The 18050-nt window shown below is 41.3% G+C and overlaps 2 protein-coding genes and 3 non-coding genes across 7 annotated transcripts; 4 read left to right on the forward strand and 1 right to left on the reverse strand.

The window, feature by feature from the left end:
* The first annotated feature begins 1414 nt into the window (after window positions 1-1414).
* LOC139665991 (polyadenylate-binding protein 1A-like) lies at window positions 1415-12509 on the forward strand. Of its 3 annotated transcripts, XM_071545074.1 has the most exons (15): window positions 1415-2142; window positions 4988-5181; window positions 5978-6093; window positions 6635-6774; window positions 7356-7361; window positions 7902-7996; window positions 8733-8870; window positions 9445-9540; window positions 9721-10087; window positions 10226-10336; window positions 10460-10605; window positions 10763-10847; window positions 11486-11616; window positions 11863-11962; window positions 12249-12509. In XM_071545074.1, exons 1-14 carry the CDS (start codon window positions 1950-1952, stop codon window positions 11953-11955), a joined length of 1911 nt encoding a protein of 636 aa, XP_071401175.1. In that variant the 5' UTR covers window positions 1415-1949; the 3' UTR covers window positions 11956-11962; window positions 12249-12509. The 3 variants fall into 3 exon arrangements, with proteins under 3 accessions (XP_071401175.1, XP_071401167.1, XP_071401182.1); XM_071545066.1 differs by lacking the exon at window positions 7356-7361; XM_071545081.1 differs by lacking the exons at window positions 1415-2142; window positions 4988-5181; window positions 7356-7361 and adding an exon at window positions 5245-5389.
* On the forward strand, window positions 4156-4292 carry LOC139666201 (small nucleolar RNA SNORA5). Its single transcript, XR_011696901.1, has one exon. It is a non-coding gene; the product is annotated as a small nucleolar RNA SNORA5 (small nucleolar RNA).
* On the forward strand, window positions 7412-7548 carry LOC139666193 (small nucleolar RNA SNORA5). The gene has a single exon (XR_011696900.1). It is a non-coding gene; the product is annotated as a small nucleolar RNA SNORA5 (small nucleolar RNA).
* Window positions 9179-9315, forward strand: LOC139666209 (small nucleolar RNA SNORA5). Its single transcript, XR_011696902.1, has one exon. It is a non-coding gene; the product is annotated as a small nucleolar RNA SNORA5 (small nucleolar RNA).
* A 1522-nt stretch (window positions 12510-14031) lies between the features above and the next one.
* On the reverse strand, window positions 14032-15202 carry LOC139666177 (type-4 ice-structuring protein LS-12-like). Its single transcript, XM_071545304.1, has 3 exons — window positions 15151-15202; window positions 14855-14978; window positions 14032-14245 (listed from the first exon to the last, which is right to left on the reverse strand). The coding sequence occupies exons 1-3, from the start codon at window positions 15200-15202 to the stop codon at window positions 14032-14034; spliced, it is 390 nt and encodes a 129-aa protein (XP_071401405.1).
* Between the last annotated feature and the right edge of the window lie 2848 nt (window positions 15203-18050).

Raw genomic sequence — 18050 nt, forward strand, 5'->3', positions numbered from 1 at the left:
GCCAAACATTTTGAAGGTTCATACGCCTGCGGCATTATGGCCCAGTAGGAATATGAAGAGGTGCTTACATGAGATTTTGGTAACTAGCTGAAAGAACAGTAGAATGATAAAACTGACTGTTTCATGAAACTATATTTTTGCTCCGTCCCCTGGTAGTCATGAATTTAAAATGGTACTTTAAGCTGCATAATTTAAATGATCAGTGGTATAGCAGCTTGATGGAGAGTGTAGGAGCCACAGTGTTTGGTTGCAGATGGGAACTGCAGTCTTCTCTGACAACACTGCCCTCTGCTGGAGGCTGGTGGTGGGGAGGCACACTTTCTGTTGCATGCTGTTTCTGAACAAGGATCAGCTATTTTAGGCTATAGTGTGTTCTATGTCTTTCTGCAATGCATTGAAATCGATATAGATATTTTATGTTTCACAGATAATTATCATAATTTGGTTAGTCATGCTCTGTCCAATCCCAAACCAAGCCTTAAGGGATAGAGCTAGAGCAGTTTGTGAGCCCAAACTGAGTGGATCATGAAACAGCTAAGCATTTTCAAATAATCCCTTAGGTCCCTTGAGTCCAACAAGGTTACACTGGATTTTGGCATGAATGTCAAATTCTCTCCATTGTAGTTTACCTCACATTTATATGTTATAGGAAGAAAGCCCATCATGTTATACAAGAGTTTTATGTCAAGGGGCCAGTCTTCAATCAGTAGGCCTATTTCATTTGAAACAGTGGCATTTGTTGAGCTATTCAGCTTTGATCATAGGTGGCCCTTCAAGCCAAAACAAATCTTCTGGAGTGAGGAATGTGACTCTGTCCTCCACTCTCACTCTGATAGCATCTGATGAGAGGCTCCTCAGGAGTCACAAGACAAGACTGTCACAGCATCTTTAAGGCTGAGCATGATCCAACCACGCTTCTGAAGAAAAATGTCATCAAATACAAATCCACATGTCATATAGTTGTCAAATGATCATATACATATGAATCAAACCAAGACATCTAATGCCTTGAAGTGAACTCAGTAAAGGTTAAGCTATTCTAGGATTCAATAGCAATCAAGTGTTTTGCAATATTCATTCCTAATCCATGAGTAGTCATGGACATAACATTGCCAATCTAGATGGTTATGTGACTATGGGAATTGCTCACTAGGTCCTTGGATCCCAAACACTGGGACCCAGGAGGAAGGTAAATCTAGCGCCACAAAACATATAAATAAGTATAGTTGTCAATATAAGTCAACTTCAGCTTTAACTACGTGTTTTACATGATTTCATCGTCATGTATTGAGTTGCGGTCAACTCCTCTCTGCCGACTTTTTCACTTGTGGTGAAAGACGATTGGCCCGTTTCCGTGACGTTGCCGGCAGTATATATACAACAACTTCCCAACTCTTTCCTCCCCCTCAACCCCGGCTGTTAGTGCTGTGTGAGTGCGTGTGTGCTCCTGAGCTCGCTCGGCACACATTCTATAAAAAAATAAAAATACAAAAAAAATTTAAAACATTAAAAACGCCAAAAAATCATTTTTTTCTTTTTTTTGTAACAAAATCGGTGAAGCTGGAGTAGACATTCGAAGACTGGACGGTACAAGAAGGGGCGATATCGAACGACAAATTTTCAATCGACGTTTGTTGCTGGTTTACTAAGAAGCAAGGCCAAGTAGATTTGCTTTTATCGTTTTATGGTTAAATTTGAACGACAACGTTTTAATCCTAACAGAAAATCTATACATTATATAATTTTAATATTTAATATATTCATCTTCTAAATTTTAATTGCAGTTGTCAAGTGAACGGTTGCTAACCATCAGGATAGATTCTGCCCCGAACTAAGCTAGAGTGACAGTTAACGTTAGAAAACAAAACATTCGCATTTTGATCGAGAACTTTTTCTTTAAAAATTAAGTTTCGTCCCAGTAACTTTACGAGCCTCTACAGTCAACGAAAATGAACCCCAGTGCTCCTAGTTACCCCATGGCCTCCCTGTACGTGGGGGATCTGCATCAAGATGTGACTGAAGCCATGCTGTACGAGAAATTCAGCCCTGCCGGAGCTATCCTCTCCATTCGGGTCTGCAGAGACATGATCACACGGCGTTCCCTTGGATACGCCTATGTCAACTTTCAACAACCAGCCGACGGTGGGTGATCTCTCAGATATTGGTTAAAGTGCAGTAAATGAATGTCTGTTTTTAAAATGACAGCTAGTGACAAGCATGAGCTGGCCTCTTTCCACTCCACGTGACTGCGTCCGACATATTGTCGGGTCTCCTCATGTGAACCTCCCATCAGTGGCGTAGTAGAAAAGCACCACGTCTGCCCTGCCCACCCCAATAATGTAGCAGTGGGCTGCTAGCATCCAACTGAACGGTCATTGCTTTTTCACGCACTAAAAAACGCCATTGTGTCAGCACAACACCCCAACTGTCCAGCCGAATGTGATAACATAAAGGTCTGAGTCGTCCTGGATGGTCGCCGGTCAGTGTCATGTGTTGTGACATGGACACTGTCATCTGTTTGGCAAATGGTATGACCATTACTGGAAGTTTCAGGTTAAAATGTGTCCGGCCTGCCTATCCCAGATGCTAGCCTCCGCCAAGAATTGTCTGCATTCCAGTGATAAGACAGGTCCGCATTTCTCCCCTGGGTGTCTTGGGTGGGTCTTGGTGTGTTTACTCTGATAAATTCTGTTCATACTCACAGCAGTAGTATCTCAAAATGCCTAAAATTTAGTCATTTTGTAGCCTCACATAAATATGTGTAATTTGAATTGGGATTCTCCACCGGTACTATCCTTAATGATAAAGACTGCAGACCATTGCATCTTGAATATTCAACATGCCAGTCAGATGACATTATGGGTGGAGCAGTTAACAAAACCCTGGGTCACTGTTGTCATGTCATTACCATGTTCACTTCCTCTACAGAGGTATTATAAAGTTATATGGATGTTATTGGGGTTACATAAAATTTCAGTTGAAATGGCAGAGAATATAGGAGGGGAAAGTAACAAAGTAAATTTCTCCCCTCCCTCAGCACCTACTGTCAAGCTGCCCTGGAGCAAGGAGTTTAAAACAATGTGACACCCGGAGGGTGACTACTCAAGAATACCCATTTACTTAGGTTGCCACTTAATGCATACCTGAATACATATAATAGGGCTGGGTGATATGGGGAAAAAAATCACAATAGTTTTGGCCCATTTGTTACAATAACGATAAATATAATTTATGGAATTATGTGCTTTGTTCTTTTTGCTTTTGGTCATTTCTTTACCATAAATCATTATTTATTTAGCCTAAACATTCACAAACAACTGAAATTTTTCTGAAATGTGTGGACATTGCCTCCTCCCATTTCAGCCCTATTTGGTATGACATAACTCTCCTCTAATGTAGCCTGCAATAATTGTCCAGAGATATAAATACAATTTATCTTGTGTCAAAAGTATGTTACTTTTAATCATGTCCAAAACTGAATTTGGCAACAAAACATAACTAACCTAATTGCAGTAAAAGGTGGAGCAACACTGGAAACAGGTGTTTCAACATCATATTGCTGAAATGAAAGTAAGAGTCATTCAAAACGACATCATTGCTGCAGTCGAAAAAAGTCTCTCTTTCTCTCCAAAGAAAATAGGAACTACAGGTGAGTACAGCAGATAATATTTACTATGTTTAAACGGAGAACAGTAACACAGCCTACAGTAACTTGAACTGTAGGCGTATCCAGATAGGATGTTCCCATTTTCTAATACAGAACAAATTGCGGTCTCATTAAGGAACACAACATCTTGCGGTTCATTAAGTGACGATTCCATTTATATGGGACGGGTGACAGCCTTAGCACTGTCTAACAGTTGAAACAATTATACCATATATCCCAGGTAATGGGCTAACTGTGAGTGCAGGTTCTTACGCTAACTACCGTCTGGAGAAGTTGGTCTGTATTTTCAGAAAGACAGTGCTTTGGGAGAAAATCCACAGTCTGTCCTTATTGTCTATGAGCTGATCTGATCTCATCATGTAAGGAAAAAAATGAACCTGAATGACAATCTTAACAGTGAAATGCTGTATTGTGACGGCCCATTCCACACAGTTCCTGGTCTCCTTCAGGGTTTTATGATCCCTGTCTGGTAAAGAATACTGAAAGACTGCAGCTTTGTCAAATTCAGTGCTACCTCCTCAGTGGGTTGGACTGGCCAAAATGGCTGCAACAGTGACTCTGTAGTTCATGGGCCCCACATTTCTTCACCATGAACACTGGGGATAAATATGTACTACAGACAAAAACATTCGAGATACAATGATGCCAATCTGATCTCATGTAGGGAAAAAATATTGTGTTTTACCCGATGTGTTTAGAATAGCCTTTTTACTTTGCTCAGACTGAGTCTTGCTATATTTTATGATCCCTGTCTGGTAAAGAATATTGAAAGACTGCAGCTTTGTCAAATTCGGTGCTACCTCCTCAGTGGAGGTCCTCAGAGCAAGGAGTTTAAAGGAATGTGACACCTGGAGGGGTAACTGACATAATGCTGACATAAAGAAGCGGCCTGGGGAGAAACTTGAAGAAGCTGAGTAGCCAGCTTCCTGAAATTGTTTACTCAGTTTCCCATCATGCCTTGAGCTACACTCTGAGCGCTAGACACCCTCAGGCCACCGGCATTATGTCAGGGTGCGGACAATTCAGAAAAGGGGCATGGCCAACAAAGAGGAGAGAAAAACATTGTTTGCCAGCACAGTAAGTTTGGTACACTAGGACTACGCCGGACTAGGTCAGATAATACATAACCGCTTACTATTACTAATGTTTTGTTTTTTGTTTTGTATTGTTGGTCCAGCTGGTGTCTTTCTTTTTTGCCAGTTTATCCTGTTGGTTGTGCAGAGGATAAGATGCCACTGTCCATGTATATTGAAACTTTGATGTGCCCCCCCCCCCCCCCCCCCCCCCACCCTGACCTGTTCCTCTCTACCCCCCCCTCAGCTGAGCGCGCACTGGACACCATGAACTTTGACGTGATCAAGGGGCGGCCTGTGCGCATCATGTGGTCCCAGCGTGACCCCTCACTGAGAAAGAGTGGCGTGGGAAACATTTTCATCAAGAATCTTGACAAGTCCATCGACAACAAGGCCCTGTACGACACCTTCTCTGCTTTTGGCAACATCCTGTCGTGCAAGGTAAAAGACCAGAGGCCATCTCCTGCCTGCCGTGTCTAACTTTGAAGCAGGGAGATGGTCAACCGTCATCGGTGTGGTGGGGCATGTGAATTGTATGCGTAATGTGCATGTGTGTACTTTGTAAATGTCTGCAAGTTGTGTTTGCACTGTAGAAACTGCAGAACACCTCTGCTCCCCGACTAACAGAGAAGTCAGCCACCCAACACAGGTAGATGCTGTTGCAGTGGGCAGTTCTGACCCTAGATGAGGGGTGTAAATAATAAATCATAGTTGGGATCTGTGTCTGCTGACATCTCGGTTGGCATAAACATTTGGGTATATACTGAGAATAGTGAAGAAAGTCATATATTGCACTGGGGAGAGAGGGGGCTCCCACTACAGAGGAGGGAGTAACCCTTTTACCAAATGACGAGTGTGTTTACATTCACATTAATATTTCAAACGTCAGCCTTACATTATGCCTCTCAGAGCAACTCTATAAACATAGTAAGTAAGTAAGTAAGCACATATAGTAAGTAAATATGTATTATGTTCTTGGGCATCGATAAGCAGAAAGAAAAGTCAGGTTTTTAACAGTCCCACAGTTTTAAGATAGTTGGAACTGTTCATTTCCCAATGCTAGCAATGAAAAAGGGACGATAGTGAACCAATTTCATTTTGTAAAATTATCACAATCGGAGGGAGACTAACCTTTTTAGTATAAATGTGTGATCCCGCAGCCAGTTATGGTTTAATGCATTGGTATTGCATGTGTGTGTGTGTGGCTTAAGTCCAGCATGTATCTTCTTTCTCCAAGGTGGTTTGTGACGAGAATGGCTCTAAAGGCTACGGCTTTGTGCACTTTGAGACTCAGGAGGCAGCCGAACGAGCCATTGAGAAAATGAATGGCATGTTGCTCAATGACCGAAAAGTGTAAGTGTATGTTTTCACTAGTTTTTTAACTTGTCATTTGCTTTGGTTTATACTAATGTGTGAATTGTTTGGAAATACTTATATTGATCAACTTTGTTCAAGGAATGTTAGATCTGTGCTGGATCATTGTGTGAAAGTTGCGTATTGATACTGTACCATCCAGTCAAAGTTTTGCTTTCCAAAGACAACTAAATGAATACAGACTTTTTGGCAAATAAGCTCTTTGATCACCCTGCTGTTGTGGAATTAGAAGATGGGCAGCATAACTATTTAGTGTGTATTAAGTATTTAGTGTGCTACATTGTATATTAATACTTTTGAGATGGTGCTAAGGTAGCTTATACAGTTGACTAAACATACACAACTGGCTTAAGTGTCGGCATGCACTGTAGCGAAATAGTGGATATAGAAATAAAGCTGCTCTCAATCTTCTCATTCCACACAGTTATGTTCACCAGAGTTTATGTGCTAAATGTTGTGTTATTCCTGTAATTTGTAGTTAGGTGTATTAACATTTTGCTAAATGTCCATTTCAATGCAGATTCGTGGGTCGCTTCAAATCTCGCAAAGAACGCGAGGCTGAGCTGGGCGCCCGAGCCAAGGAGTTCACAAACGTCTACATTAAGAATTTTGGTGAAGACATGGATGACGAGAAGCTGAGAGAAGTCTTCAGTAAATATGGTTAGTTTCCATATTGAAATATCCTAGAGTCCAGAATTAACTGTTCAGCTCATCTGTAAGGGGGTGAATTGGCAGGTACATTAAAATCACCCTTCAAAGAAGTATTTTACTAGCCAGATAATAGGTATTTTTAGACTACCTTTCATCTTCCATGCAGATGCAGAACGCCTGGTTTATCCAGGGTTAGGGTTAGACAGGATGTTCCCGTTTTCATTTTGTAGGTCTAATACAGAACAAATTGCGGTCTCATTAAGGAACGCAACATCTTTCTCTTCATTAAGTGACGATTCCATATTATACAGGACGGGTGACAGCCTTAGCACTGTCTAACAGTTGAAATAATTATACCATATATCCCAGGTAATGGGCTAACTGTGGGTGCAGGTTCTTACCTCCAACCGCCGTCTGGAGAACTTAGTCTGTATTTTCAGAAAGCAACACCGTGCTGTGGGAGAAAATAAGACAATCCACAGTCTGTCCTTATTGTCTATGAGCTTATCTGATCTCATCATGAAGGGAAAAAATGAACCTGAATGACAATCTTAACTTAATGTCATATTGTGACAGCCTTTTCCACACAGTTCCTGGTCTCCTTCAGGGTTTTATGATCCCTGTCTGGTAAAGAATACTGAAAGACTGCAGCTTTGTCAAATTCAGTGCTACCTCCTCAGTGGGTTGGACTGGCCAAAATGGCTGCAACAGTGACTCTGTAGTTCATGGGCCCCACATTTCTTCACCATGAACACTGGGGATAAATATGTACTACAGACAAAAACAATCGAGATACAGTGATGCAAATCTGATCTCATTATGTATGGAAAAAATATAGTTTTACCCGATGTGTTTAGATTAGCCTACTCACTTTGCTCAGACTGAGTCTTGCTATATTTTATATTTTATATTTTAAATGCTTGCTATATTTTAAACTGGCATGAGATTTGTGTTGGGAGTGTGAGACGGAACCTGAAAACGTTTGGAGCAAAATTCACTCGGTAAGAAGACATGTCGGTTTCAATGAATGTTCGGTTTATCACCCAGCCCTAACATGTACAGTGTTTTGATCCCCTGCAATAAAAAGTTACGGGACAAAATGCAGTCACTAAAGGGTGTATCTTCCTGTCCCCTAGGAAACGCCATGAGTATCCGAGTCATGACGGACGACAGTGGAAAGTCTCGAGGCTTCGGGTTTGTCAGCTTTGAGAGGCACGAAGATGCCCAAAAGGTAAGAGACGAGGCAGCCCGGGTTAAGGCTGCGCACAAGACTACTGTATTTTCTCATGGTCGACTCTTCAGTGTGTGGCCTAAATAAATGTTCAAGCATTTGGTGTATCAAAATTTACATAGGCTAAAGCAGATTAAAGGGCAAAAATAATTACTTCCAGCTCTGTCTCCAGTACTGATCAGTCGCACAACTTTAGCAAATATATTGGCATTGAGGGTAGGGTTGGGCAATATACATTTTTCTCTTTCACAGTATCCTCTCCATATTTTACCAGGATATACATTTTCATCTTGATATTGTTAAAACGATGTCCCGGCGATGCAAGTCGCTCATAATGCCTTGCTTATATCATTGTAGATGCCGAATTCCTGCTACATTCTTAATAATTAGAATAGAAATGGCTTTTACAAAATCAAATATTTAGTGCATCTAGGCAGCCAAAACAAGCTTGGATTAAACAAGATCGCTGACATCACAGAAATAAGGTTTACACATTTGCTCACTGTAGTTTTGAGATGGAAATAGACTAGGCCTGTCTAAGCATGCCCAAATATAACAGGGCTCTGGCTGAGTCATTTCATTAAAGAAACACTTAAAACATCTGCTATAGGCCACTATACCTCCAGGTTTCTGACCAAAAACACAAGCATGTTGTCTAATTACTTGCAAAGCCATGCATAGCAATTTCCTGGTGGCGCACTAAGCCATCAAACTGTGTTTTCCCTGTTTGCTACAGGCAGTGGACGAGATGAACGGGAAGGAGTTGAATGGCAAGCTGATCTACGTAGGCCGTGCACAGAAGAAGGTGGAGCGACAGACGGAACTCAAGCGCAAATTTGAGCAAATGAAACAAGACCGCATGACTCGCTACCAGGTCTGTTTGGATAATTTCTTTTCCCCCTAGTAGTGCAAATGCACAACAGACAACCCCAGCCTATATTAACGCCAAAATATGCACCATAGCCCAGTACTAATGTCCTATTACATATTGATTCTGAAGTATTGTACTGGTCTAAGCATCATTAACAAGTAATTTTCTCTAATTCCTGACATGTTATCATAATAGTTGGTTTGGAGTAACAGTCTTAGAGTAAAATGTTGTACTTTGACAGCCCATTCCACACAGTTCCTGGTCTCCTTCAGGGTCTTATGATCCCTGTCTGGTAAAGAATACTGAAAGACTGCAGCTTTGTCAAATTCAGTGCTACCTCCTCAGTGGGTTGGACTGGCCAAAATGGCTGCAACAGTGACTCTGTAGTTCATGGGCCCCACATTTCTTCACCATGAACACTGGGGATAAATATGTACTACAGACAAAAACATTCGAGATACAGTGGTTGTATGTTGTCGTGCATTCAATCGTGCATTATCCCTCATTAATAAGCAGTTTGTTTTCCAAAGAAGGGACAAAAGTTTACATTACGTTTGCCTCCATATTGTGTTTTCAGGGTGTCAACTTGTACGTGAAGAATCTGGATGATGGAATTGATGATGAACGCCTGCGAAAGGAGTTCACGCCATTCGGCACCATAACCAGTGCCAAGGTAGGCCCCCAGAGCTGTTTACTCATCCAGTTGATAGACACCTGAGAAACAAGCTTCAATTTCCCAGTGCTTGATTGTCTCTTTCATCTCCTTATCTTCACTCTTTCCTACAATCTCTTCTGTCCCTCTCTCTCTCTCGCTCTCTCTCTCTCTCTCTCTCTCATGGTCATTCTCTCTCAGGTCATGATGGAAGGTGGGCGCAGCAAAGGCTTTGGCTTCGTCTGCTTCTCGTCTCCAGAGGAGGCCACCAAAGCGGTAACAGAAATGAATGGGCGCATTGTAGCCACCAAGCCATTGTACGTGGCTCTGGCCCAGCGGAAAGAGGAGCGTCAAGCCCACCTGACCAACCAGTACATGCAGCGCATGGCCAGCGTGCGTGCTGTGCCAAACCCAGTCATCAATCCCTACCAGCCAGCTCCTCCCTCGGGCTACTTCATGGCAGCCATACCCCAGGCCCAGAACCGTGCCGCTTACTATCCAGCTGCTGGCCAGATGGCCCAGCTGCGCCCCAGCCCACGCTGGGCCACTCAAGGGGTCCGGCCACAACGTGAGTATCCGTCATGTTGTAACTTGATCTTCCATCATATGTTCTCTCATGTTAGTAGCATGTTAAAACAATTGTTGGCCATTTGATTTCTGAATTACCCAGTGTGTAGATGAAGCCTCTGTGTTGGTGTGTGTTCAGACTTCCAGAACATGCCGGGTGCCATGCGTCCCTCAGCCCCACGCCCTCAGACCTTCAGTACCATGAGGCCTGCCTCCCAGGTGCCCCGCATGATGTCCACCCAGCGTGTCGGTCAGTCACCTCCACACACCCAACACAGCATGTATCGCAGATACAGCCCAACTACATATGACTGTTACTTGAGTGTCTTGATTACTGATTTTTCTCTGTCTCCATGTTGCCGCCTCTTGCCAGCAGCTCAGAGCATGGGCCCCCGTCCAGCCACAGCAGCTGCCGCAGCAGCCGCTCCTGTGCGTGGGGTTCCCCAGTACAAGTACGCCGCGGGGGTCCGCAATCCCCAACAGCATATGACTGCTCAGCCGCAAGTCGCCATGCAGCAGGTGGGAGCACACACTCATACACTTTAATGAGCTAGCTTATACCAACAGTTATTTTGGACTATCAGACAGAAAGCTTTGCTTGAGCAACATTTCAGCCAATCTGTGACCTATTGACTTGTTGTGTCTGATAGTTAATTGTCTTCCTCCCTCCCCTCAGCCGGCGGTTCATGTGCAGGGACAGGAGCCTCTGACAGCCTCCATGCTGGCCGCTGCTCCACCACAGGAACAGAAGCAGATGTTGGGTAAGGCCCAGCAGAAGCCCTCCATCATCACCACACACCCTATTAGACTGACATAATGTTAATTCCCCACCTTTCAGGATCCAGTAGTGACAACCCCCCTTTCTACTCAGACTTTTACTGTTGACAGTCCACTTTTTTTTTGTTCTTTTAACACATTACGCTCTATTCCTTCTTTGCACAGTCAGTGTGTGCTACCTCAACCCTGCAGCTACCACTACACCCCCCCCCCACTGTGCCTAGAATAATTTTTACCAAAATAATGATTAGACATTTTCCATAGATTTGTCATATTTTTCACATTTTCCATATTACCTGTTTTCAATGCTATTTTGTGTATAGTAACAGCAGGGAAAGTTAGCAGAAGTTTAGATGCTACTACTTTTGTTTGATAGTCATTGTTTTGCTTTGATTTGCCCATGGTCATAGATGTGCACAGTTATCAAAAAGGACAAAGTATGAGAACATACAAAGACCAAAAACTGAGGCATTCAAATGTTAACGTCGTGGCAGGTGACCTGTACTGATTTAGCTGCCAAAGACACATTTTATCAGCATTTTGGCCCATGATGGGTGTTAATTTCATAGCCTTCACCCGCCCTGCTCTCCCTAAAGTCTTCTGTGTCGGTCACTTCCTCCAGGTGAGCGTCTGTTCCCACTGATCCAGAACATGCATCCAAGCCTGGCGGGGAAGATCACCGGCATGCTGCTGGAGATCGACAACTCTGAACTGCTCCACATGCTGGAGTCCCCCGAGTCTCTCCGCTCAAAGGTCAGCACTTAAGTTAATGCTCACAACTTAGCTTAGTTCTTTCTCAGGGAGTGGACCAGGCTTCAGTATAGAAAGGATGGAGAACTGCGGAGACTACTTTCTGGGCTTGTGAATGCAATGAATTTGGTGCACACAGTGTGATGAGGTGCAAGTATGTATTTCACTTGTCACTAGTTCATTCAGTGCGGTGTTGATCCCAGCCTGGTACTGTGGAGCTGCTGCCACTAAACAGTTTTGTTGTTGTAGGTGGATGAGGCGGTGGCTGTGCTTCAGGCCCACCAGGCCAAGGAGGCTGCACAGAAGACTGTGACCAATTCAACTGGTGTCCCAAGTGTCTAAACCCAAGGTACCTCAGTTGCATACTGTCTCCACAGTATATTACTACACAATTTACCAGTTTACATGGCTCATATTACAGCTACTGTAGCCTTATATCTAAAAACTTGGACTAACTTGTACCATAAAATGCTGGTATTTTTTCGAAGGAGAATGTTAATGAAGCGCTTTTTTTGTCTTAATATATTGGTGAAATAAAAAAAATGTAAATTTAAATTTTGGATGTACTGTAAATTGATTGTGTTCTAATGGCAAAAATATTCACTAATTGTCTTTTTTTTGTGTTGTATTCACAGGAAAGGGGATCCTTGAGACTAGCTTCACCGATGGGAGAAAAGAATTAAACATTGAAAAAAGTAAAAATACACAAAACAAAGTAAAAAGAAGAATAATATATCAAAAAAAGGAAAGAACTCTTCCAGGCCTAGAGAACAGAGCGCTAGGTCTTGTTTGTTTTAAGTTAAAAAAAAAAAAGAGGAGAAAAATACATTAAAAAAAAAAATAGGAAAAAGTCAAAATAAAAAATGGATGAATATGGGGGTTTTTAGAAGAGAATTCCATGAGAAAAGAGATTAATGAAAGCATTCCTTTATGGCATTTTATCCCTTTTAAATGTTCAAATGTTTGGGCTGTGGTAGAAGTCCAAGGACAGCCCAGCATTGTGAAATTTCCCTTGACCTTTGCTTGCTTGAATAAAACTCATAAAATAACTTTGTTCTTGTATTGATTTGTTTTTGATTTTGCTGTAATTTTAAATTGGACAAACATAAGCCCGTTGGTAACGTGACTGTGGTAGTATGAGTTGTTGTGGGCCTGTTTCTGGTGTCTACCAGGCTGAATAGAGCAGTGACTTGACAGAACAAAGGCGTCTTTGAACAGCTGACACACTGATACTCTACTGTGCATGCCACTTAAAATGGAAATGCAGTTGAATACACAAGTTTTCATTGGTTATAAAGTCAGTAAATTTGTTTCTATTGTTTTCGTGTTACCTACTAATGCTAGTTGTAAATATAATGGCTAGCATCTCTCTCAATTCCTCCTTTTTCTCTCTCTTTCTGACTGAGAGTGAGAGAGAGAGACCTGTGTGTGTGTGTGTGTGTGTGTGTGTGTGTGTGAGCAGCACACCTGGGTCAGTGTTGCGTGGCAGTTGATGATGTCACCTGCTTTGCTCTGAACATTCCACCATTCATGTGTATGTGGAATCGGTTAGCAATAAGTTAAAAATATCTTAAAGTAAAAGTTGTATCAAAAAGTTGAATACAAGTGTGAATCTACCCAACACTACAAGATGAAAGTTCTAATATAAGCTATGTTGGAGGCGATGGTACTTAAGTTTTTGGGAAGGGAAAAAAAGCAATATTACTAATCCACTAGGAGGAGTGGAGGGTATGGAGGATACAGACAAGAAGAAACAACCAGCGTGAAGCACAAGGTGGTTTTCTTCTGTGGACAGACACCTTGTTTTCCTATCCATTCTTGCAAAATGTAAAACTGTTTATTGTGATGGTGTGAATGTAATAGTGATAATGGCTTTCAAGATTAACTGGGACTACAGCAAGATAGTGGAGTATTGATTGATGCAACTATAGGTAATATGAAGATTTTCCAAATGGGCATACTGCACTGTTAGGGTTCAAGAGTCATTTCCCCACAAAAGAAAAAGAAGCTTGAGGGAAGAAAATGTTTGTCAGAGCAAGAAGCAGACCCTGCTGGTGAGCTGAGGTACCAGCTAAGCTGAGGTCAATTCAAAATTATCTTCCTGACTTGAAATTCACTGGAACTTGAAATGGTGACATGATCAAAAATAAACAACACTGGCTGAAGAATAATACATGAATAATAAACAATATTGCTGGATGTTGTTTCAGGTTTTATTTGTGCTTTGGTACAAAGGTAATCTTTGCATATTGACGTCAACAAGCACTGAAACACATATCTTGGGTTATGGCTGGAATCAGGGCTGCTGTGCTTCAGCTTTCACTCTTTTGAGGAGCAGGTATTAACTGTAGCTCCATTAGCTCAGTCCAAGACAGAGAAGACTGGTGTCACGCTGGGATCTTTGGAACAACAGCTGGTTTAGTTGCCGATCGCCTTTGCCCTGTCCATCAGCTTCTGAAGAATGTCCTGCATCTGCTTCTGGAAGTCGTCGACCAGTGGCTGGACCTGGGCCTGCATGTTTTCAGCCAGGGGTTTGAACTGCTCCTCAACGGTGGCAGCAACAGTCCTCATCTGATCCTGGAACTGAGTAGCCACTGGCTCCAGCTGGGTCCTCTTGTCCTCCAGGAAGGTCCTGTACGGAAGAGGTGAGACAGCATGATAAATAGCACTGTCACAAGCCTCCTCATATCAGAAAAATCAGGAATACACCTGTCCAACCTGCATGTTATAGTCTATATTAACTTGTTTTTTCCAAGTCATTAGTACCAGTATACTGAGGTGCTTACTGTTTATGTATAAAATGGTAAGGAATCACAAGGGTTGCCCCAGAAAAATGACTTAAATTTCAATATTTCTTTCACTGATAACCAATTTGAAAAATGAGATAATCTATAGAGAGAATCTGTATTCTAGGGTTAGGGTTAGTAAGTTTTAAGGTAAGTTTTTATTTATCGCAAGCCTTTCATTCTACCTCTTAATAATAAAGCCCAAATCATTCCATTCTGTGCTAAATAATATATGCAAGGTTCCCAGTGCAATGATTTTCTGTGTGTGAGTCTTTATTTTGAGGCTGAGAACCTGCCTAACATGCTTATAGACAGGCAGAAGTTACAGCTGGTTGGTAACTTCCAACTACTGTACTAACATCACCATACCCAGGTCCAGGTAAAAGCAACAGGTGATTGGATTAGATTTGACTTTACTTAATGAGTGGAAGCGAGGTGTGAGGCGTGTTACTCACTGAGCCTGGTTTGCCATCTCCTGGACCCGGATGTTGTCAGTCAGCTCCTGAGTCAGTTTGTTTTTCATATCCTCAAAGTACTGACCAATACTCTCAAGGTCAGGAACCTCTGCTGATAGGCTTCCTGTGGGTTTCCAAACATTTGCCAACTTTAAAACAATCAAATTGACTTTTTTTAAATAAAGAACTTTAGAGAGAACTTAAGAGAATGAACTGGAATTACTTTATTTGTGTAAAGGTCAAAGTCAGCAAGTCAACTAATGGCTAACAAATGAGAGACGGTGGCGTGATCGTACCTTGTGCCAGAGCAAGCACAACAACAAGGGCTGCGATGAGGGAGAACTTCATGGCTGCTGATTGGAGGGGGATACCTTAGAAAATAAAAACATGTGGTTATTCCCTGTTAAAATGTTATACACCAGTTCTGGATCATTTCAAAAAGTATCAATCATGGGTATCACTGAATATGAGCACAGGCTTATAACACATTCATAACAAGTGAACAATGCCTTATAACAGCTACATGGCACATTCGTTAATTATAGTTCAATCGTTTTGCCAGCTCTCATTACGTGTTAATTTACTGAGTGAATATATTATAAGTGTCCTGACAATTTCCATATTTAACCAAAATGACATGCCTTGTTTGTGCCTTGTTTAGTGATTAATATGTTTTGTTAAGCTGTTTGTAAGAGAGGACCACCTTTGCCCAATCAAATGACTCACTGTTAAAGGGTTCAAATTATCTGGAAAACCCAGCCAGGCTTTCTGCCAAGTAGTGATAAATACACAGTTTAGCACTGTTTGTCCATCCCCACTAATTAACTTGTGAACTTTATCTGGCTTATCAGAGAAATCATGGCAACATAGATGTTACTCCCTGTTTTATTGCTTTGATTGAAGAGCAGGAAAACTAACATGATTTTAATTTGGCTGCTCCCCCTAAAGGATTTAGAATGAAGGATTTAATAGTTTGATAATAAGATAATAATAAATAATAAAGTAATAAAAGTTCTAATAAAAATTCAGTCTGTCTTCCTCAATTTTCTGACATCAGTTCCTTCAATACACCTCCATGTGATTTTGACATTTGTCACTCTTTGTAGCTCTGTGCAAATCTTTTAAAAAAAAAAACAACAACATAAAAACAAGGATGTTAGATTGGTAATATATATATCTACTGTATATATGTATATCCCATAGAATAATACATTATTATTTTTACATTTAGGAAAAAGTAATAAAGTACAATTCTTGTGAACTCTCCTTAGAATCAGCTGTGACATTTACTGTAAAATCCATTGATGCAGTAATTTAGAGCTAAAACCAAGTATCAGTTGGTTTAAGTATCAGAGTTTATCGAAAGAATTTCAAAATCCAAAGGAAAAACAGCAACAAGCAGAGAGAGACTCACCTGTACTGCAGGATACTGTGGACCGGATGGTGCCTTCCTTTAAGATTCTTCAGCTTCTTATAGCCAGCGCAGGTGACACAACCCGGTCATACTCTGCATCTGATTGGACAAGACAGAGTTGCAAAATGTAATCGGATGTTTGTGCTGGTAAAGGTGACACAGCAGTTTGACCCTTGCTGCTGAGCCTGCCACCTGGGCAATCTCTATCAAAGTCCAATAGTCCCTCTGCTGTGTAGGAGTGCTGACTGTCACCCTGAGTGAGTGTCTTATCATACCTTTGATTAAATAAAGCATTTAATCCTTAGTAAGCATCTGTATGTTGATCCAAACAAGATTAACAAAAGTTTAACTTAAAATAAATTTTGAATGACAATCCAATGAGAGTCTAAAATTAACATACTGAAAAAGCCCCACATTGGAGTTTGAAAAGTCAAATTTTGGCTTTGAAGCTCTAATCAAAACCAGATGTGGAAACATGTGCCATGTTTTTGACCAGACACTATACTCTCCTTCTGTCTCTCAGTCCAGCATCCATTGGCCTGAACTCACTGACATAAATGACCTAGGCTGGTTACATTCCTCAAGGCCATCCCAGTAAGTGAAAAAACATGCTCCAGATCTCTAGCGTGGAACTGTTCTTCTTCTGGGGAACATAATGTAAGGCATGCAAGGACGACACAGATCTGATGCAGGTACGACATAAACCACTTAATGTTTCCAAAAGTATTGCAACAAGAATAGACAGGTGGTAAGAGCAGTTTGGTAGAACAAAAGAGAAAATGTGAAGCTAAGAGATGGTTTGCTGCTGAACAATGGCCAGGGGCTTTTATTGTGAAAAGGGGAGAACATAAACTGGGCAAGAGACACAAAACGCCCCAAAACAAAATGAGTGAAAGTTTATATATTAGTCTTTAAACCTACATTGTTTCAACATTTTATAGAAGACTATAAGACTAGATTATTTGAACCTATAGGAAATTTACTTTTAAGCACCCCCCCCAACCTACTTATACATACTTATTAAAGAAAATAAAATTAAGCTAAATTCCACATCTAGCTATAGTTTGCCCCAAATTGCAGTTCTCCCACACTTCCACTGCCCAAGATGAAGCAGGTCAGGTCTGATATGTGCTGACTTACCAGTCAACAATGTGCTAAGCCTACATAAAGTTGGACTTGACACACACACAGAATCTTTAACGTACCTTTAAATAATCTTTTACAACGTTATATGGTTGTTAAATTGTTCAGATTAGTTGTCATATCAGCAATGGTAGAACTAATGTTATGATTGTGGTTGTTAAGGTTATGACACTTTGTCTATTAGCCTTGTTGGCCTTGACGCAGGTTGAGCAAATGTTTGCTGAGTAAGAGAATGTAAACATGCAGGTGACAGGCGATGTTTTCAAATGTTATGCTCATTTTTGCTCATTTCTGTTATTTAAGATTTAAAGTCTCCCACTCAGCTGTGATTTGTCAAAGCAATTGACTTGCAGTGGAAGCTGGCAACTTAAGGATCCAAAGCACACAGTGACACAATCTTTATTCTAACGCAGATTCTGTTTCCAGATTACACTCCAGAGCTCACTCAAAATTGCTGTACTGTAATGTTAGATTTCATCCCCCTTTTCTGCATTAAATTCTAGCTAATGTAATGTACTGTAGTTAACACTAGAAAGAACAACATGTAGGCCTATATGTCCCCTCACATAAATCTAAAATCTAGCTTGCTAACTTAAATTAAGAGGAGAATCAAGCACAAGCTAACAGTTAATTCAGTGT

The sequence above is a fragment of the Centroberyx affinis genome, unplaced genomic scaffold, assembly GCF_046629955.1.
Source record: "Centroberyx affinis isolate AG114_WGS23_722 - 3 ecotype Tasmania unplaced genomic scaffold, CSIRO-AGI_Caff_v1 ptg000254l_1, whole genome shotgun sequence".
NCBI classification, from domain to species: domain Eukaryota; kingdom Metazoa; phylum Chordata; class Actinopteri; order Beryciformes; family Berycidae; genus Centroberyx; species Centroberyx affinis.

Coding starts and splice junctions, on each gene's coding strand:
- LOC139666177 (XM_071545304.1), bottom strand. CDS start 15,202: ATGAAGTTCTCCCTCATCGCAGCCCTTGTTGTTGTGCTTGCTCTGGCA. Junction 14,979..15,150: donor TGTGCTTGCTCTGGCACAAG/GTACGATCACGC, acceptor GGAAACCCACAG/GAAGCCTATCAGCAGAGGTT. Junction 14,246..14,854: donor GAGATGGCAAACCAGGCTCA/GTGAGTAACACG, acceptor TCTTCCGTACAG/GACCTTCCTGGAGGACAAGA.
- LOC139665991 (XM_071545074.1), top strand. CDS start 1,950: ATGAACCCCAGTGCTCCTAGTTACCCCATGGCCTCCCTGTACGTGGGG. Junction 2,143..4,987: donor CTTTCAACAACCAGCCGACG/GTGGGTGATCTC, acceptor CCCCCCCCTCAG/CTGAGCGCGCACTGGACACC. Junction 10,088..10,225: donor TCAAGGGGTCCGGCCACAAC/GTGAGTATCCGT, acceptor GTGTGTGTTCAG/ACTTCCAGAACATGCCGGGT.